The 21,567-nt window shown below is 52.2% G+C and overlaps 1 protein-coding gene across 1 annotated transcript in view; it reads left to right on the top strand.

Annotated features, from left to right (window-relative positions):
• MCC (MCC regulator of WNT signaling pathway) overlaps positions 1–21,567 on the top strand; it is a 253,338-nt gene that overhangs the window by 230,005 nt on the left and 1,766 nt on the right. Inside the window, exons 13-16 of the mRNA XM_036280129.1 lie at positions 1,454–1,688; positions 5,489–5,695; positions 9,167–9,267; positions 21,348–21,470. Coding sequence (XP_036136022.1) covers positions 1,454–1,688; positions 5,489–5,695; positions 9,167–9,267; positions 21,348–21,470 — 666 coding nt within the window. The remainder of the gene's footprint in view (positions 1–1,453; positions 1,689–5,488; positions 5,696–9,166; positions 9,268–21,347; positions 21,471–21,567) is intronic.

Raw genomic sequence — 21,567 nt, 5'->3', positions numbered from 1 at the left:
GCTTTGCCTTTGCCAAGTCCTCTGCTGGGATCTCTGTTCCTCCAACTATCCACAGGGCTTCCTTTCTCCTCTTTCAGGTCTACTCAGTGTAACCTCGTCCGCAGGCCTTCCCTACAATTCTGCTTTGAAGAATGACCCACCCTCTCTCTGCACGCTCTGTAATGGCTTCATTTTCTCCGAGATCTGTCTCAGTGTCTGATGTACTGTGTATTTACTCACTTGTCTTCCCTATTAGACTATGAGTCCCACTAGGACAGAGGTTTTTCTAGGGCCTAGAAGAGTGCCCTGCAGTAGGTGCTCCGGGATTTCTTAATTAATGATAGCTACATTTATTGAGTGCTCACTGTGTGCTGGGCACTATTCTAAACACTCCCATTTTACCACTTTTATCCTATCACGACCTTATGAGGATGACTGCTGGTGCTCTCATTGTGTAGGTGAGGAAATTGGCAGAGAGGCTGAGTCATGTTCCCTCTATAGCTACACGGTGTGTAAGGTGCTGAGTCACAGGTAAAAGTAGTCACAGGTAAAAAGTATTCGGTTCTCCAGAGAAATGGAACCAATAAGGGGTGGGTGTGTGGTGTGAGGACTGATTGATTGATTTTAAGGAACTGGCTCAGCCTGGCCAGTTTGGCTCAGCGGTTAGAGTGTCGGCCTGTGGACCAGAGTCGCTTGGGGTCATGTGGGTGGCAGCCAGTCGATGTGTCTTTCTCACACTGATGTTTCTCTCTCTCTCTCTCTTCCCCCCTCTCTTCCTCCTGCTCTATCTGAAGATAAATGCAAAAATGTCCTCAGATGAGGATAAAAAAAAAAGGGAATTGGCTCATGTGATTGTGGGGACTGCAAGTCCTAAATCTATAGGCAGGCACTGGAGACCCAAGGGAGCGTTGACGTTATAGTCTTGAGTCTGGACACTGGCTGGAGGCAGAGTCTTTTCTTTCTTTCGAGATCTCGGTCTTTTCTTTTAAGGATTTCAGCTAATTGAATGAGTCCCACCCACATTGTGGAGGCAAATCTGCTTTATTCAAAGTCCTGTCTGTACGTCCACCTATATTTATGACTCACATAAGATTTTGTATCCTATTTCCTCACTTAAAATATCTCCACCATTGTCATAATTACCACGCCAATGTCCACATAATTTCCCTTCTTTTGCTGTGTACTGTAACTCACTAAACCTATAGTCCATGAAATATCTTTGTTTATACGTATCTTGTTGCTTTTGTGGAATTATTTCCTTAGAGTTCGCTCCTAGGACTCACCCTGTTGTGTTAAAGGGTATAAATATGTCTGTTATGCTCTTTATTTATTTCCTAAAAGTCAGTATCGACGAACTGTGCCGTGAAGACTGCCATCTGAACCCTGCTGGAGAGACAGGGTGTGGAGGAGAGCGAGGAGGAAGGACCTGCTGGCGGAGGCTTGGAAACGTGATGGCTTTTCTTTGTCTTCTCAGCACAACCAGCTCCACGGCCAGCAGCTGCGACACGGAGTTTACGAAGGAAGATGAGCTCCGGCTGAAGGACTACATCCAGCAGCTCAAGAAGGACAGGGCCGCGGTCAAGCTGACCATGCTGGAGCTGGAGAGCATCCACATCGACCCTCTCAGCTACGACGTCAAGCCCCGGGGGGACAGCCAGCGGCTGGACCTCGAAAACGCAGTGCTGATGCAGGAGCTGATGGCCATGAAGGTACCCCTGGGTGTGGGCCTGGTGGAGAACCTGCTCCGTTCACCCCACTGTCGCCGGGAGGAAGATAAAAGGCCCCTGAAAACAGGGCAGCTGATGAGCGGTCAGCCCCGTTCCTGCTGGGTCGCCCCTCCCCAGAGGAAAGCCAGAGCCTTGTTGGTAGACAAGGACAGTTCCCATAGGTCACAGGGTCCCGTGGGCTGGACGTATTCCTGAAGGGGTGAGTCGAACTCTGGAGAACGCCCAGCGTGCCCAGCTTTGGGGCGCCTCGTTCTCCAAGACAAGGCCCCTCAGACCTCTGCAGGCTGGAGCAGCCTCTGTCCACTGAAAAGGACCCCAATTTCCAGAAGCCTACAAGGGCCTCTCTTGTTGATTCTGATGTTAACGGGAACCCAGAGAGCAGGTGAGGCCAGGTGGGTGAGAGCCTGGTTTCCTGACACCCTTGTCCTTTTGGTGCCGTGGGGACCCTGCTCAGATAGAACGCCCTCCAGTGGGGTTTGCTGGTGTCTCCTGATGCAACCTTGGGCGGTTCACCCGGATGGCTGTTACCTGCTGGCGTCTCCAGAGCAGGGCTGTTTCCTGGACAGCTGCTGCCTCCCACTGGGAAGTGGTTAAACCACCACCTTCAACAGGACACGTGCTCACTGCTGGCCAGGGGCCTCCACCTGCTCCATGCTTTCCCAGAAGACAGCTGTGCTATGATAAAGGCTCTGTCTGGCACTTGTTCCCAGTTCTTAGCATGGAGTTTCAAAAACCCTTGGGATTTTCTGAGTGACAGGAGGGTCTTGATGATGTAATGAGGGGACAGGCCCTCAGATAGCTTCAGGATGGGGCCTGGTCACCCCAAGGACCAAGCATGTGATTAAAGGGTTGACACTTTCAACACCTTGACCTCCAGGACTTATCGGTCCCGCCCACTCTACTCAGACCTGACTTCTGCTCCCTCTGGGGAACCTCATGCAGTGTTGGCTGATTTCTCCTCTCATTGCCCATGAGCTGGGCACTGGGTCCATAACACAGTATCTTTTTTCAACTAATCGGGAGCCCTCTTTGTGGGCCTGTGCACCCTGTGGCGTGAGCTGGGAGGCTGCCCCTCCACTGTGTATTCCAACACCGTGTTCCTTTGGCCAAAGACTAAGGATTCCTTTTTCTATTCAAGCCAGTATGTTGTGTGATAAATTCAGTGTTGTTCTGACCAGGAAAGACATTTTTTGTGGAATAAAAGCACTAATACTCCCTTTGCTACTTGAAAATAAAATGTATGCACATCACCGAAATTTTCTGAAAGAATAGATGTTATAAAAAGCTTGGAGAGAAGTAACTCATCATAATCTGATCCAGGGGCAGCCGTTGCCAACGTTCTGGCTCAGCCTCCGGGCTCCCTCCCTCCCCGTGTTTGAAGGATGAGCATCAGGTCCTCTCTTCCCTGTGTGTCCCCAGCAGTGTGTCAGGGACTCACCACACCCAGTACAGTAGCAGAAGGTTGTTGCTTTTCTCCATTTCGTTCTAGACTCTAGCTGGGTTGTTTTTACTTCTTGTATGTGATCTTTTGTAAACACCTTTCCATTTCCAGTGACTGATGTTGTTCCTTTTCAGAGCCACTTTTCTTTTTTTGACTCAAGCTGTTTTTATTTTATTCACTTTTTTATTGTTGTAAGTATCACAGATGCCCCCCCCCATTGGCTCCTCCTCCCTGCTCCCCCCCCCCCAGTCCTGCCTTCCCCAGCCTAACGTCCGTGTCCATTGCTCGTGCATATAAGCATGTAAGTCCTTTGGTTCCTTTCATTACAGTTCCTCTTCCTTTATCTCTTTGTTTTAAGTAGTTTCTGGTTTTTCAGTTGTTATTTCTGGTTCTCATAAATGCTGATTCTGCCTCAACCTGATTCATTTTATTTCCTCTTTGTGTTTAGGGGAGACCGTCTGTGTCTTCCATGGGCCCTCTAGGTCCTGGGTGGTAGGTGACCCACATGGTAGTTCTGCACTTAGATCTGTTGGGACTCGTGGGTTTGAGAGGGTTAGGGTTAGTTTCTGTTATATATTTAGCTTAAGGTTCCTGTTCCACATCTACCCATGCCCCAGCTTGTGGTTCTGACTATTCTGACTACTCAAGAGGCTTTCCTGTTTCTTCCCACCCAAAGGCAGAGTGATGACGCGTTTCCCTGCCGTGTCTCTAGGAGGGAACCCGGTCTGTGGGTCTGGGCAGCGCGCTGAGAGTCCTGGCCTGTGGGTCTCAGTCCTGGCTCTCTGCCCTGCCCCTGCCCTTGCAGAGGTGCTAAAAGCCCAGGTCCTGGGCCTCCTCATGCGGCTGCACCTCTGTTGGCCATCACGATGGTTACCCCACCTTTCCCCTTGGGCGGCCGTCTCCTCTTCAGTGACTGGCACCCATCTCTCCTTCTTTCCTGCATTTGTGTTTGTCCTGGATATGACTGTCCCCATTAGCTCAGTACGCAGTTTCCAGAACCTTCAGAATCCTGCTGCTTTGGCAAACAATTAGAAGGGTCCAGTGTATGAAAACCTTTCATTCTGGTTTTGTATCTCATCTTTAGAAGAGGGTTGGCATCTGTTTTGAGTAGTCACTGAGTACATTTTCTTGTCCATATCTGATGCCCCCCAGCCCTGAGTATTGCAAGGTGTAGTGGGTGGCTTTTCCCCTAGGGCTAGTGTATCCAGGGAAGCACACCAGGCCTGTGGCTTATCACCTCAGATAAGGGCGACTCCGGGGCTGACTAGACTCAGTGACCATGGCGAATCCCTCTCATGGCAGTGACTCAGCGGTATGAAGACTCCTCTTAAGTAAGACCGTGGAGACTGCCCTGTGGTCATGTGACGGCGGGCCCACCTTCCAGCAGAAGTGAGGGGACAGCAGTCATGCATGGGCTCCCCTTAAAAGGAGATGGGGGGGTGGGCTATAGCTTAGTGGCTAAGAGCCTGGGCGCTGAGCCAGATGGCCTGGCTTCAAACTCTGGCTCCACAGCCCTCCCAGTAATTGTGAGCAGATGGACCTCCCTCTGCAGGCCTCGTTTTTCCATCATAAATGGAGATACTCATAATGCCTACCTCAGGTTGGGAGGATTAAGTGACTTACTTTGTACAAACATCTAACACAGTGCTGCATGCTCACTGAACACTGGTGGCTGCTGTTGTTATCTGGCTCCCTGGTCCAGCTCCGCCTCGTCCCATTTGGGAGTCACTGTGTATTCTCCACAGAAAAACTCTAATCGGAGTCCTCTAAGGTGCTTTGAAGGACTCTATTTCTGTGGACAAGAGCTGGGGGTGATATCACTGCTGTGGGTGTTCCCCTCCTGTCTCTCTCAGGTACAGGGCACCAAGGTTGCTGTCAGGGGTGATCAGATGTGTGAGTTGGTGCCACGGAAAGTGGAAAAGGAAATGGGAATTGGAACCTAGTCGGAGCCCACCTTCTGTGGGGGACCCTCCTTCACAACCTCTCTGTCGGATGAAGCTTAGACTCCACCTCCCGGGAAACCGGTTTCCAGCAGGGCAGTGTGCCCCTGCGGGGCGGGGGGTTTTCTCCTTGCAGTGAAGGGAAATCTGCCTGCCTGTGTGTTCTGTGCATTGATCTCAGTTCTGGTCCATGGAGTGACGCAGCACGGGGCTTGACTACACGTCAGTTCTTCACGTACATGGAGACAGCTGTCCCATCACCTCCGGCAGCCCTGTCCCCCGCTGCAAGGGGTCACCCCACCGCAGCCCCGTGGCCATCCCCGCAGACCCCTTCCCACGCGCCTGCCTCCCCCCGCCCAGCTGGGCTCAGCTCAACCGCCTCATGTGCTCTGTCTCTGTAGGAGGAGATGGCGGAGCTGAAGGCTCAGCTCTACCTGCTGGAGAAGGAGAAGAAGGCCCTGGAGCTGAAGCTGAGCACCCGGGAGGCCCAGGAGCAGGCCTACCTGGTGCACATTGAGCACCTGAAGTCCGAGGTGGAGGAGCACAGGGAGCAGCGTGTGCGGTCCCTCGGCTCCACCAGCAGCGGCGGCAAAGACAAAGGCGCCAAGGTGGGTCCCGAGCTGGGCCTCACTCCTGCCCCATCCCCTCACTGCCCTAGGCCTCGCTTCCCTTCTTTGCGTAGGAACTGCAAGCCACTCTAATAACCTAAAAGAAGGTGATACCGAGGACAAAGAAACCAAATTTACAGTTTTTACAATCTCACCTTGTGTAATGGTGGAATCATTTTCTCAGATTGTGGTCTTATGAGGGGAGGGATCTGTGCAGCTGTCCGAAGGTCTAATACCAGTGTCGCCTCCTGTGTCTGTCCCGGTGCACACAGGGGCCATCATCTGTGGGCCCCTTCTGCACCAGTCACGGAGCCCTCAGGAAGCATCATGATATCCATTTACCTGAGGAAAATGAGGCTCAGAAGAAGTGAAGGGTCTCAGAGATAATCAATTGCAGAATCGGGGTTTCACCCCACTTTGGCTCACAGGCCCTCCTCCTCTCATCCTCGACTCCTGTTGGCGTTTCCGCCCTCAGCGAGGTGGGGAGCAGGAAGCAGCCTGAGCAGAGGCCTGGAGCACACAGAGATCACAGCAGTGTCCTCAGGTGATGTCATTTTGCAAACGCATATTCTCATCGGCCCACAAGTCCTTTTGTCTAGAATCCAAGCTCATTCTGCCATACTGCATTTCAGCATTATTTCAAATAGTACACGAGAGGGGGGAAAAGCTTTGGACCTAAAGGATTATATTCCTTGTCCCAGGGCACTGAAGTTCTGTGCATTGCATTTTCTGTTGCTAATAAATGCTAGGTTCTCCTGACCCCGGTTTATTTCAGACCCAAGATGCGGGGCTGTCTCCAGGAGAGTCATGGTCCTGGGAAGGAAGCCGGGTACTGGTGCCGTGTGGCGGTGAACTGTCACTTCCAATGGTGAAGAACTTTGAAGCATGCTTCACCTAGAGCCACCTCGCGCCTACTAAGGAGCCCAGGGCATCCGTAATGTGGCACCCAGCAGGGCCAGCTCTCCCGGGACCCCAGCTGCTTCTCAGTTATCTGCTCATTTGATACATTGTGATTTGGTCCTGGCGAAGTGCTGGGGACAATTCCAGGTTTACAATTCAGTGCGGGACACTGATGAGCACATAGAGGATCGTAACACAGTGACAAAATGTCCTGAGTTTGAGGATTGATTCCAAGCATGATGGGAGCCCAGACGCAGAGTCTGGGTTTGGAGCTTCAAGACAGGTTTCCTGAGCTGAGACCCAGTGGGAAGTGGGAGCGAACCTGATGAAGGGGGGCAGGGAAGAAAGTCCACTCTAGGCTAGTGGAGCACCAGAGGGAAGAGGAATTTGCACACAGCTGTGCTTTCCTGAGGACAGGGAGGAATTGCTGGCAGGTTTGCCCCCGCGGTGATGTGACAGCGAGGGTACCGTGAAACCATCTGCCCATTTGGGGGAACTACATAGTGCTGTTTCATGTGGTGGTACCGGGCTCAGGGAGGGGGTTCTCTCTTCCATGCCTACACCTTAAAAATCTTCACAGAGCCTCTCGAGTTCATTGGCAGTCACTTGGGGACAGAGCCCGAGAGACAGAGCTCCAGTGTCTGTCTGTGTGCTCAGGGCGTGGCGGAAACGGACTTCGAGATTCTTGCCAGGAGGCCCACGAGCTGAGCATTTTCCCCTGGTTCTTGGCATTTATTTGACTGGGGGAAGCACTGTGCTTTGTGGAATAGCTTCAAAGTACAGAAGTTTCTCTGACAGAAAAGACCTGATGTTGTTGTTTTTTAACATTAGAATAAGGAGCTTTGCAAAAGTACCTTGGGTTGTTCAGGTAATGAAATCAGAGTAAGCCCATCCTCTTGTCTTGCAAATATTGGAACCATTTACAATGGCAATAAATCCTTCTGGGCTATTCCGTTTTCTTATTTGTTGGTAGACGAAGCACATCGTCCAGAGCCAGGGTTGGAGAACTGTAGAGTCACAGAGCCAATAGTTTAGGGGTTTTGAGTCCTGTGGACTCGGCGGCACCTGCTTGACCTGCTGAAGAACTGCTGTGCGGGAGCAGGGACAGCGCAGGCGAGTGGGCGTGGCCCCGTCCCAATAACTCCTCATTTATGGACGCTGCCAGTTGAATTTCATGTCATTTCTAACATCACTAAATATTCTTTGAATATTTTTTCATGATTTTAAAAATAGAAAAACCATTCTTAGCCCACGGGCCTTATAAGAATAGGGAGCAGGATGGATTCGGGTCCAGAACATCCGATCTTGCCCTGTAGGGTGGGGTCCTGCTTGTTTTCAAACTTCCCTCCAGCCAACAAGCTGGAACCAAGTCTCATCCAAGCTGCACCAGGTCTTTCCATTTCTTGTCTCTCTGCAACAGATGTTCCCGAGCATGTTCAGTGAGAGGCACGGGTGAGACAAAGCTGTCCCTGTCTTTAAAGAGTCTTGGGAAAAGTTCACATCACATTGGAGTTTACGTACAGAAATGGAGGCTGTTGGCGTCTCCCAGAGTCCATGGGCTGGGGGGGGGGTGCTGGATCTGCAGGACAGATAGGTGGAGAAGAGGGAGGGAGAGCCATGCAGGCAGAGGGCACAGCGGTGGGAGGGGTGGTCAGATGATGGCTGTGCTGCTGAGGGGACCCCCCCTGGGCGTGGTAGCATTTCTATATCTGTGGGCTGAGGGAGACACAGTGCCGTCCTGTCATCGGGACTTCTAGCACTAAATTCACACTTCTGTGTGGCTCTCCTAGCATCTCGATATAACTTTGTTTACATCTGCAACAGATCACAGACTTTTTATTCTCAAGCCTGGGCTGTAGTAGTTGTTCAGTAAATGTCTGTTGAGCAAATCATCAGATGAGTGCCCTCCCCTGGCCAGTTACTATGCAGCATGCTGCAGCCCTGGGGGGGTCGGGGGGGGCTGGAAGGGGGCTGGACAGGTGTGATGCTGCTTGATGAAGTGTTAGCTCAGTTTGGGATGCAGAAGTTCATTTGGTCTGGAGATGTCCATGCTCCTGTCTAATGCTATAACATGGGTGCAGATGCACTTGTTTTCCTCCTTCCTTCTGAGTTTTCTGGATGATGACACTGACCTCACTAAAGCTCCTAAATGTGGAGAAGATGGGTTCTCTTCTGAGGAGAGGTGGGGCTGGGGTCAAGGATGCTCACATGTTGTTTGCACTTGTCTTTGAGGAGTTATGAGAGGCTGGCTCAGGTGCAGAGCCCTGATCTGCAGCCCCGACCTGGGTTAGGATCCTCATTCCACCACGCCCTAGCGGGTGACTTGGGGCAGTGTAACTCTGTGCCTTTGTTTTCTCCTTGGTAGAATGGGGGTCATGATAGTATCCGCCTCAGAGTGTCATCATGACAATTAAATAAGAGGACGTGTGTGTGTCCACTTAGACCAGTGCCTGGCACTGCCCGGAGTCCACTGCCCACTGGCCAGCCTGCGGAGGTCTCGGATACCTGGAGCGGAGCTGCAGTTGTCCGCATGGGTTCCCGGTCTAACATGCACCCGTTTGCTGTTTGCAGGAGTGTGCTGACGCTGCCTCTCCAGCTCTGTCCCTGGCTGAACTCAGGACCACACACAGCGACAGTGAGCTGGCTGCAGAGTTCGCCGATGCCATCCGTCGGTAAGTGCCCTTTCCATGACCCCGCTAAGCAGTGTCTTCTGGGAACGGCAGCTCTATCCTGAGTTCTCTTGGCTGCTCATGCCAGTGCTCCTGGACGGTGCCGGCCTGCCCAGGAAGGAGGAGCTCCAGCTGTGTCCAGTTTGGTGTTGGGCCCAATGCTGAGTATTTTATTTTGGTAACGAGATCGATCATCTCTTTAATGATCCGTCCTGCTTTTGTCCAGTCCTCCCTGGCCCGACTTGGAGAAGCCCTGTTGGCGCCAGACCTTTTAGAAGGGGGCTGATGGGAGGGTACGTAGGTGGTCATTTCACCCGTAGATAGAAACTGTCCCTTTCTTGGCTGTTTTTGTTGTGTTGTTGAGTTGGCTGGAACCTTCAGGACAGTGTTCAGTGGTGACCATCGAAACAGGCATCTCCTTGTTCCCAGCTTTCGTGGGAAGGCTGCCCTCAGCACCGCCGCTTGTTCTATCCTGGACATTTCCCTCTATTGTTTGTGTTTCTTCCCCTTTACTTTCTCTCCTTCTGCAAGGACCTGGCTCTGTCCTCACATCCTCACTCACCACATTCTGCACTCGGCACTGGAGATGCGCCGTCCAGCAGAAATGCACGCAGTCCGCACACGGCATGTAGGCTTTCTAGGAGCCAGATTTAGAAAGTCAAAGAAACGGGTGAAATCCAGATTAATAACATACTTTATATACTCAGTGTATCCAAAATGTTAACATATTTTATATACCCAATGTATCCAAAATAGTATTTCATGCCCTGGCCAGTTTGGCTCAGCAGTTAGAGTGTCGGCCCGTGGACCAGAGAGATCCAGGTTCAGTTCCCGCTAAGGGCACATACCTCGGTTGCAGTTTGTCCCCGGCTCCGGTTGGGGTCCTTGGGTGGCAACCACTCCATGTGTGTGTGTCTCTCTCTCTTCCTCCCTCTCCACCCCTCCCTGCCGCTCTATCTGAAGATAAATGCAAAAATGTCCTCGGGTGAGGATAAAAAATTTTTTTTCAAAATAGTATTTCAACATGTAATCAATATTTGTAAAGATACATTAATTAGATGATAATGATTATAATTTTTATTATTATTTGTGCCGAGTTTTCAAAATCTGGTCCACGTTTCACACTGTGGCACATCCGAGCCAGCCCGTGGGCGGGGGCTCGGTAGCTCAGTGTCTGTGGCTGCTCGACCGGGTGGTGTGGTTCCCAGAGGTTCTTGAGCTCCGTTGTGCAGCTCACTGATTTATTCCTTCGGGTGTGCACTGTGGTGCTGGCTCACATGCCGAGCTTTTTATTTTGGTGATGAGATCTGTCATCTCTTTAGTGCTGTGGATATTTATTATACTGGTTCTGAAATGTTACTTTGCTATACTGACTCTGTTTGCTCACATCACATCTTTTTAGAATTGAGTTTTGTGACCTTTCTTGGTGTTGGCTCACAAGCCCAGGTTCTGGGCTTTCTCTTCCTCCTGGCCCATAACAGCTCTTCAGGCTGCAACTCTGACCCAAGCCCCCGGCCCCTCCTGTCCTGCTGCCAGCGCCTCTGGCTGGAGCCCCCGGAGACCCTTCTCCGAACAGCATTCTTCTGTTGCATTCTGTGTTGTGGTTTCCCTTTCCAGGAAGAATAAAAATCTTCCTTATTTTTTATACAATTGCTCATCATCTCTGGTATACAAAGAACACTCCTGCTTTCTAACATGTTCAGGGACTTTTTAAAAAAACACATTTCCCATCCTTTCTGGGCTTGGGGGAAGGCGGAGAAGCAGCCCAGGAAAATGCCCTCGGCGAATCCTGGTGGCTTCCCTGTGCCAGAAGCATGGGGCTCAGACCCGCTGCCCGCCGCCCACCTGGAGCTGTTTGGATACAGTGGCTGCAAGCTAAGCCCCGCCCCCCGTTTTTAAATTCCCAGAACCTCAGGCCTTTGCTGGCTCCGAGAGGATGCAGGCTCTGCTGACTCAGCACAAGCAGATCTCACTGGCTCTGCGGCTGAGTGCATTTCCAATAGCCAGCCTGAGCTGGTTAGCATGGATTTCTAATCAAGACCCAGATGTATGGAGCCCAGACAGAACCCACAGGGCTACAGGGGAAAGGGCAGGAACGTAATTACACTGTAAACAGAGCTTCAAAACTGGAATACTCATTTCACAAGGGTATAGCACATAGACACCTGAGGGCTGAGGTTTGGGGATATTTTTATTTTTAAAAATCAAGTGGAAACTAACACCTTCTTTGAAGATATTAAAGCACCACCAAGCTACTGGTTGAAATCAGTTGAAGGAAGCTTCCCAGCAGTTTCAGAAACATTTCTCCCTTAAAAAAGGCATCTGTGGGCCCGGTATCCAGATTCAAGAGCAGGTAGAGGGGGGAGGGGAAGAGGCTAAGCAGTGGTCTGCGCTTGAGGAGAACCAGCCAACCCGAAGGAAGGGGCCCTGTGACCTTCAGCCACCACGGTTCCTGCCCCGTCCCAGCCTGGTCTCCCCAGACCTTGCCGGGCTTCAGCCTCCACTGGGCCCTTGCCCCTGACCCTGCTCTCATTGTGGCTTCTCCCAGCCTCCCCCTGTTTGGAACAGAACCAGGACCGCACGCAGTCCCACGTTTACTACAAACCTCCCATCTGCTCTGACTCCAACCCCTCCGTGTCCGAGAACGTTTGTTGTGGTCTCTTGCTCCGGTCTCGCCATCAAGCCCCATCTGGAAGGCCGGTTCCAGTCCCACACACGCAGCTCCCTGTCCAGGGGCCTTGTTTCTGCTGCTGTCACAGTGGGCTGCGGGCTGCGAACCGCTCTCCTCAGACCCCTCTCGCTCTTCATCCTGGTGAAATGTAACCGAGTGGTCTTTACACCAAAGAAGTGAACTGGAAACGTGTGGTTGGGGAGAGTGCGCGTTCAGAAATGACCCTTCTTTGTGCTTAATGGGCTGGTGCCGTCTGCCCTGGGGACCTGTGCACAGCTGATTCATCTCCATCATACTCTGGGAGACAGTGGGGGACAGGTGGGGATCTCCATGCGAGGGGTTGGGGGTGGAGTAGGCACAGCAAGGCTGAGTGGTTTCCCAAGGTCACACAGCGGGTCACTGAGAACTCAGGCCTCCACCTGCTCTGCTGGCCCCACACGCTGCGGGAAGTTTGCTTACAGATACGTGTGAGCCGAGCCCACTGGCTGGGCTCACCTGTCTGTAGGGTCTGGATACACAGGAGCCTCCATGTTCCTGGTCCTTGACCGTGCATCTGTCCCCCAAATGCTGGGGTGGGGTCAGACTTCCTCAGTCGCACAGACCCCAGGTTGTGTTGGTTGGTTGAAAAGTAAGGAGGCTGTACTCCTCTGTGCCTGGGGACAAGGAGTAGTCAGGATGAGTCCACATCCACCAGCCACTGAGCCCCAAGCAGCAGGACCCCGTTCAGTGGGAGGTCCGGACTGGCGCCAGCTCCCACACAGCCCTCTGCTGAGCCCTTCAGGACCTGGGCTCTGCCACCTGTCTGCACACGTGCCAGATGGCCCTGTAAGATGCAGTAGCCACTCTTAGGGACAGGTGTGCCCGACTCAGCAAGTGGAAGGGGAGAGCAGGGACTTCCTCTCATCTCTCTGATGAGGTGACAGCAGGCCACTGGGCTTAGAGAGGGCGCGTGTCAGACCTCCGTGAGGGGACGGGCAGCCTGCCTGGGGGGGGGGGTGGTCTCGGGGGGCCCAGGTGCCATGTGTGCCTCCACTCGGGGCTGTGAGGCAACATCTCAGAGCTCAAGGAGGCAGAGTGGGATCCCCCAGTGGCCCTGGCCTGTGCCCTTCCCCCGCACTGTATGGGTTACTAGTGGTTGGAGCAGCTCTGGATAACAGACCCTGACATGTCCGCCCGCAGGGGTGACACAAAGGTCAAGGAAAGAGTGTTTCCAAGCAAGGAGGACACTGCTTCACACTGCAGTGGGCTAAGGGGAGAGGCCCCTGGGGACCGCTGGTCGGGGAGGGGTTGCCATGCGGAGAGATCAAGGAAGCTTCCCAAGCGTGGAGACTGCAGAGCGCATCTGTGTGCTCCCGGGAATGACCCCGTACAAGGTGGGATTTCTCAGGGTCACAGAGGAACTTGGCAACATGCAAATCTGATGGTTCCCCCTACCAGTGTTCTGTCACTGTGCAGCAAATGAACACAGACTTAGTGGCTTAACACAGTACCCAGTTATTATCTCTGAGTTTACGTGGGTCAGAAATCTTGTCAGGCAGCCATGAAGGTGTCGCCCAGGACCACGGTCTCCTCTGGAGGCTCTCAGGAAAAATCTGCTTCCAAGCTTGTTCTGCATATTGGCACAACTCCGATCCTTGCGGTTGTAGGGCTGAGGTCCCATTTTTGCTGGCTGCTGGCCGCCGCAGTAACTCAGCTCCTGGGCCTCCCGCATCCCTTCTGCACCAGCCCCTCCATGCTCAACGCCAGTAGCGAGAGCCTCCCTCTCATCACATCCCTTCTCTGCTTCAGATCACTTTCCAGGAAGAGCCCAGTCCCTTTAAGGACTCACCTAATTAGATCAGGTCTACCTGGAATAATTTCTTAAGGTCAGCTGCTTGGGGCTCAGAGCGGCCCCTAGATAGTGTTTGAATAACTGGGAGGTGTGTGTACTCAAGGGCCAACATTTTGGGAGCAGTTTTAGAAGACGGCCCACCACACCTCATCACGTGAAACCTCCCGGTGATGCCAGTGGTCCACTCCAAATGCTTCAGCAAGTGTGGGATGGGACCCCACTGCTTCTCCACCCTCGCCCCCATCTCCCTCCCACCCTGAGCCACACCAGACCCCTGACTCCCTTGTGCCTTTGGGACTTGACTCTGGCTGATACCGCTGCTCTTGCCCCACCCAGCCCACGCCCCAAGCACTCACGTGGTCTGCGGAATGGATGCCGCCCTGTCTGCACTGTCTCTGGGCACTTCCTGCCTCCACCTCCAAGCAGAGAGCACTACCCCACCCCCACACCACTTTCCTTGTTCCTCTTCTCGGTGCCCTGGATTTTCTTCATCATAGAACCATCACTGCAGCTTATTATGTGCCTGGGCCACCCCTCCCCTCCCCCGCCCCAGGAGATGCCCCTGGGGCAGGGATCACGCTTACTCGCCCAGACGCCGGCCTTCGAGTCTGGTGACGGTGTTTCTTCCACCTGGGCCCTAAGTGGTCTCTGCCTCATTTCTCAGCCCACTGGTCATCTCCACCCTCGGGTCATGCTCAAACACAGCCAGACATTTTCATGTTTCCTCTTGCCCTGCAACAGTGACCTCTTCTTCAGAATTCCTACTTATTTTTTAAAGTTATAGTCTTCCAATGATCCAGGATTACAACTTTGTGGTCTCTTCTCACTACCTCTTGTCAGCAGGTCCTATTTTTTCCCTTCAAATCCCATCCATTCCTTTCCATTTGCATTGCCTTCTCCTCCGTTTAGCCCTCAGCTCCTTGGAACTCAGAGGAGCACCCTGATGGGTCGCTCCACCATCAGTCTCGTCCTGAGCTCTGCCCCAGAAACACCTTGCAGCTCACTCTGGTCGGGCCGCTCTGCACAAGCACCTTCGCTGGCCTGGCGTTCAGTCTGCATCCCTAACGTCATCTCTCAGCCCATGGTTCCAAGGTTTCCCTGTACACAATGTGTAGTCTGGTCCCTCTGGACAATTCCTCTTTCCAAGAGCACACCCTTCACTTGTGACCCGTCTCTCTCGACCTGTGGACCCCTCCTCCTCTTCTCCAGAACGCTCACCTTCCTGAAGCTTCCTCAGTCACCTCTGCCCTTGTCCTGCCCTTCCCTGTGCCCTCGATTAGTGACCGCTCTTCACCCACCCGTGGCCTCAGGGCGCTTGGTTGTGTGTGGGCCTTAGAACAAACCACAGCATGCCTCCTCAGATCCATGTCCGGGTTCCGACATCTGCCCGGCTCCCGACATCTTTCCTGCTTGCGGGAACCCAGCTCTGGCCATGCGTGAGCGAGGCTGGCCCTGGCTGATTGGTCCCCATTTCAGCAGCTATGGGCCCCACAGATAGTGGACTGAACTGAAGAGGGAGCTGAGTGGGGTCCTTTTAAAGAGGAGCCTACTGAGCAGACCACAGCAGCTTCCCCACTTGACGAGCAAAACCGTTATTTTCAAAGGTGCTGTTTTAAAAAGGTGTACTTGCTGATTTTTCATATCTGGCTGATCTGTAACTGCAGTCGGGCTGTGGGAGTTGTGCTTAGGATTCTGTAAATGCACATGGTCTGCAGGGCGTTCGTGGAATACAAAGTGCATCTGTGTGTTCATTGTCAGGTCAACAGACTGCCAAGTTCCAGAGCCGCGGCCTTGAAGGGCACAGGGGTTGCCCCAGAGGTTGAGGTGGGAGTTGCTGGGGTAACTGAGACCTCTTTTTATTTTTACCATTCCCCTCATGTTCCAAACGCTCAGAGGGCAGGCCTCACCCAGATCTCCTGAGCAGAGTGATGGAGAGCACCCTGCAGCATTTCCCAGGCGACAAACATCATCACGCGACGAGATTCCGGCGTGCAAAGGGGAGGGGATGCCAAAACCTGGCAGGCAGGGGACAGGTTGAGCGGGGCCCATAGGTCCAAGTAAGACCACAGACTCAATGCCAGCTGCAGGCGGAAGGCACCGAAGGGCAGGAGTATGATCTGATTTGTCATGTTAAACCCTTCTGAGTGCTCTGTGAGGACCCGACTGGAGGAGGGCAGAGGGGCCGCAGAGAAGCCATTAGGAGGCTGCGGTCACTCGGGTGAGAAGTGATGGCCCTGGGTGGCAGGGGCAGAAATGGAGACGGTAGGCGGGGGCTGCGACTGAATGGATGCGGGCTCCAGCAAAATGCAATGACGCTGACCCAGGCTGGTGTCAGCACGTGGACGGGTGCCGTGCGCGGACAAGGGCGGAGGCTGGATTTGAGACAGCATCTCCAAAGTCTTGCCTGGGACACGTTAAATGGAAGGTGCCTGTTAAGTAGAGTGTCAAACACACAAGGCCAGAGACCCAAGGACAGGCCCGGAGATAAAGATGTGTATGTTTTCAGCATGTTTTTTGAAAAATTAATGGGAATGGATACAAGTAAAGAAACAGTCAGTGGGGGAAAAAGGAGAAACATCTATAACAAAAATAAATAAAATAAAATAATAAAATAAAATAAAACAGTAGGTGATAGAACATCGTCCAGGTCCAAGTCCTCAATACTCTGAGTAGCTGGGGTTGGAGCAGAGAGCGAGAGTCGGGGCTGGAGACTCAGGACAGCGGTGACAGGGTGAGATCCGGGCACTCTGGAGGACAGACTGCTCCAGCGAGAGGAGGTGCGACAGATCAGGACACTGGGAACTCGGGACGTGGCAGCACCGTGATCATGGGGCCCCGTGAGCAGAATCCATGACATGGAGCCTGGGTGGGTCCTTGCAAGGCCAGAGGGGCTGAGACACTCCTCAGAGGGACCAGCTCCGTGTCACGGGCGCTCGCGAGGACACTCCTGGCCTGTGGCTGCACGGCTGTGACTCCCTGCAGTCTGGTCTGATGACAGCTTCTGAGAGGTCCTGGTGGCTGCAGAGCCACGCACGACCTCAGCAAGCCGGGGCTCTGGCCCTGTGGATCCCCCAGCTCCTCATGTGGACTCTGTGATCAGAGGACCGCAGCTGGCTTTTATTTCAGGGGAGCGCCACCTCCTCCCTGATTGCTCGGAGGGCCTGCTTCCAGGCTCCCCGGCACAGTGGCCAGCACGGCCACACGGCCACACGGGCCTGCGGGCCTGCGGGCCTGCGGCTCCGGCTCCTGCCCGCTCACTGGTAAGCCACCTGGGTTCTCATCACCTGCACTCCCGCCAGGAGTCTGCCTGCAGTCCCCTAGGAAAATGCCGCTGCCTAAAATCACGTTTCCATGAAAAAGAAAAAAGCACCTCCCTGGCTGTGTAGTTAGAAGAAGATTCATAGGACTTTTTGTGACCAGAAATAACCTTTGTTGGTGGAGCGGGAACACCTGTAACTGAAATCCATGCGCGTGCTTGGTGACGCGGGTGTTCACAGTCCGAGTGTGACCCGGCCTGTCTCTGCACTTGATGTCGGCGCAGCCTGAGTGCCTGTCCACTGAGAGTCACGACCGGGGGGGAGGGGCTGCGCAGGCCTGGGCATTCCAGAGAACAGTGCACGGACGCGCTACTCCAAGGGAGCAGATGGAACACGTAGTGTTTAATTTTTACCTTCTCATCTTTGTGGAGCCTGGGGAAGTGGTCCTTTTGGCCTTATTATCTCACCTCGACAAACTGAATACATTCTTCCTTAGCTTAAGGCCAAGCAAATTTGAATTAGAAACTGGAGGAACTGGACATGCGTGGTCGAGGTTCCTACTTCGAGGACCTGGGACGGCTGCACTTCACCCTGTGGAAAGGTTCCCCCGGGGCACTCAGCCTCAGACCCAGGTGGCGAGCCCTTCCGCCACCCCAGGTTCCCAAATCTGCCAGTAACAAGAATCATCGAGGGCACTTCTTAAAGCTGCAGTGCCCAGATCTCCGCCCAAACCTAGCGAATCGGAATTCAGGGCAACACCCAGTACTATTACTGACCACAGTACTCTGGAACTAGAAAGTCACACAAGTCACAAATGCAAGCTGCGTGTGTCATTTTGAGTTTTCCAGTAGATATTTAGAACTAAAAAAAGTGTGAAACTAATTGTAACATATTTAACACAATATAGCCAAAAGATTACCATTTCAACATGTAATCAGTACTTTTTAAATCATTGCAATATTTTAGTCTTTTCCCCGCATATTAAATCTTCAAATCCCAGTGTGTATTTTATACGTACAGCACATCCCATTGTGGACCCACCACATGTCGGTGCTCAGATGCCCATCTGTCCTGTGCTGCTGTGTTGCAGACATGGTCTAGAGTTGTTACTCCTCCGTGGCTTCGTATTGTTTCCATCCAGATGAGCAACAATGGAGACATGACTTTTATGCAGGCATCTGCCTCACTCAGAGGACAACAGATAAAGAGCCCGCATTTTAGGGTTACATTTGAGGGTTAGCCTATCTTTATGTCTTTCTGTCCTGCAGTTTATTAGCACCACGCTCTAACCAGCTGAGCTAACTGGCCATCTGTTGCCCTGCAGTTTATGTGAGCAGTTCACCCCCATCCCCCCAAGGCCCAGGGAGTTCTTAGAGGCAGTTTTCAGTTGCAGGCAGTGGCTCCCCATCCCCACCCCCAGCTGGGGTTGCACAGGGTCTGAGGGCCTCTCCTGCCTTCCTGTCCTCCTGGAGAAGTTTGCTCTGATCTCTCAGGGGCTGGGTACTAAGGAAGCCCTTTGTTTGGGGGGGGGAGGGGGCTGGGAGTTTCATGTTCTGCCTGTCTACTGTGTGGGGCAGGGGTATGGATGTCACTCGAGAATGATATTGCTCTGGGCAGGGTTTTTGTGTGTGTGTGTGTGAATTTATTGAGTTCATGGTGACTTTTTTTCGGGCTTAAACTTATCTTTATTGTTGAATGTATTACAGATGTCCCTCCTTTGTTCCCATTGACCCCCTCCTCCCTGTTCCCACCCCCTACTATTGTCTGTGTCCATTGGTTATGCATATATGCATATAAGTTCTTATAAGGTTTATCTCTTCCTGCCCCCCCTTCCCTTTGGGGTTCATCAGTCTAACAATGAATTGTACTTCTTAATTCCTTCACCTTTTTCACCCATCTCCCCCAACCTCCTCCCATCTGGCAATCATGGTGACTTTTTTGTTGTTTTAATCCTCACCCAAGGATATTTCTTTCATTCCTTTTAGAGAGAGTGGGAGGAAGGGAGAGAGACAGAGAGAGAAACATCGATGTAAGAGAGACACATCGATTGGTTGCCTCCCGCACGATGAACTTGCAACCCAGGTACATGCCTTTGACCAGGAATCAAACCCTTGCCCCTTTGGTCCGAGGGCTGACGCTCTTAACCGCTGAGCCACACCAGCCAGGGCCATGGTGACATTTTTAATTCTCATCACAAATTTTTCCCATTTGCACTATTAACTTTAGAATGAAAAGAATCAAAGCAATAACAAAATGTAGAAGTAACCCTTCCCTATTCTTTTTAATTATTTTAGCCAGAGGGAAGCAGGGGAATCGTTCCTGTTCTGACCATCCTCGGCCGAGCTGGGTTAGGGAGGGAGAGAGCTGCTCTCCCAGGACACTAATCTCACTTCTCGTAGGAAATGGTGCCACTCTCTGATTCCTGTAGGAAATGCAACCACATTTCCTGGTGGCTGTTAGGGCCGGGAGGGGGATCCCCTGAAGAACGATGCCTCTGAGGAACTCAGGGCTGGTTGTTAGGCTCCACTTGGAAAGCTCTCTCCCCAACCTCATTCACAAAGCCAGCCAGGATTTCTGTGTTGCAATTCCTTTGTTTCTGTTTGGAAAGCTTGACTTGCACTGATAGTATAAGCTGGAGGCAGAAATGGAAAAGATTAGATATTTGAAAGGCCGAGCAGGGAGAACCAGCTGCTGAACCATCTCCCCAAGAGTCCTCCACCCCAAGATCCTCCTCCCTGCCCCTCCTACAGGAAGAACAGAGCTCACGTACTTGACTGAGTTATAAAAACTTCAAGCAATGAAAGACTTGCCCTCTTCTGTGAGTTAACCTTTGCTGAGTGTTGTTTAGCCTTCTGGTCTGTTGTTAGTATGTCAGGTTTGTAGTTGTCTTTGCAAAAGTGGCATCCAGTAGAACTCACCCTTTTCACTTGGCAGTTTATCGGATACCATGCCAGTGCATTTTGATCTGCAGTGTTTAAGTGGCAGAGTGGTACAGATATACTTTAACCTGGTTGTTTCCCCCTAAGCTGTTATAACCAATGCTAAAGTGAATGCAACTGTATTCTCATGGATCTTTCGGCACCTACACTGTTTCTGTAAGACAACTTCCTAGAAATCAAGTTGCTTAGTCAAGGGATGTGTTCATTTTTCATTTTGCTGGATGCTGCCAAATTGCCTTCCAAATCAATCATGCTAATTTACGTTCCTCATACCCTCGCAGTAAGGTCTTTTAGGGGAGTTTCTTCCATATGTACCGGTTTCTTAGTATGCTCCAAGGAGCCAGTACCTTCAGGGAGCTGACCCTGTCTTAACCATTGTCACTGAGAGGCCGCCACCCAGGCACGGCACTCAGCACTGGGGATACACTGGGAACCAAACCAAGTAAGATCCTTGCTAGAGCCCACGTGCCAGTGGTGAACCGGCGGAGCCCAGATGCATAAACCAGATCATGGCAGGTTGCATTGGGTGTGCTGCGTGCGACGCCATGCTGTGACCTGGGAGTACGCTGAATGGGCACCAGAAAATTCCTACGTCAGAGCCCACGGAATGTGAAGCCATGGAGGGGGGAAGGGGGGCAGCGGCAGTGGGGTCTCAAATGTAAGTGCAAATGTAATTTAAGTACTTTAAAAGGAAATGAGGACCTTTAAAATGAGACTACTACCAATTCTACTCCATCTACATTTTTGTTTGTAAGGTAAGATCATGTCGATTTCTTTTTTTAAAAAAATATTTTTTCTTTATTGATTTGAGAGAGAGGGAGAGGGAGAGAGAAACATTGATGAGAGAGAACATCGACTGGCCGCCTCCTGCATGCCCCCACCTGGGGATTTGGCCCACAACCTGGGCATGTGCCCTGACTGGGAATCAAATGGGTAGCCTCTTGGTGCATGGGTCAACACTCAACCGCTGAGCCACACCGGCCAGGCTCATGTTGATTTCAATGAGTAGGGATTTGTCCAAGGCAGGCTGCCCAGAGCAGATTTCTATTCTTGAATCCAGGTTCAGGATATGCTCAGGATACTAGGAAAGAAGGGTATGGAGACTGAGGCAGGGTTGTGTGGTCTGACATGCCCAGAGAGGGGAACTGCTAGATTAGCTCAGTTTCTCCATCCAAAAGGCCTTCACCATTGAAGGAAGCAGGCTCGCCGGCCTTCGGAAATGCAGAGGTGGTATTCTGGTTCCGCTGAGGGAAGGGAGCTCCTGTGCCCTCTAGCATCTTCCTGTTCTTACTCACCTTTGGACTGGGAAGCCAAACACTTCCTTCCGGGGTAGTAGCCACCTCATCATCATCTCAGGTTACTCATGTGCTCTCTCTTTGGTGCAGAGAAAAGAAGTTAAAGGCCAGAGTTCAAGAGCTGGTGAGTGCCTTGGAAAGACTCACCAAGAGCAGTGAAATCCGACACCAGCAATCAGCTGAATTCGTGAATGACCTCAAGAGAGCCAACAGGTAAAATCCCCTCGTGTGAGTCCCCAGTGGTCCCTGGGCTCACACACCAGGGAGGAAGTTTCCTAACTGCTAGGAGCCCAGGGTGGAGAATGGCAGG

The sequence above is a fragment of the Molossus molossus genome, unplaced genomic scaffold (assembly GCF_014108415.1).
Source record: "Molossus molossus isolate mMolMol1 unplaced genomic scaffold, mMolMol1.p scaffold_m16_p_3, whole genome shotgun sequence".
Lineage (NCBI taxonomy): Eukaryota > Metazoa > Chordata > Mammalia > Chiroptera > Molossidae > Molossus > Molossus molossus.
The sequence above is the reverse complement of the archived record's forward strand: the minus strand, read 5'-3'. Positions and strand labels throughout refer to the sequence as shown.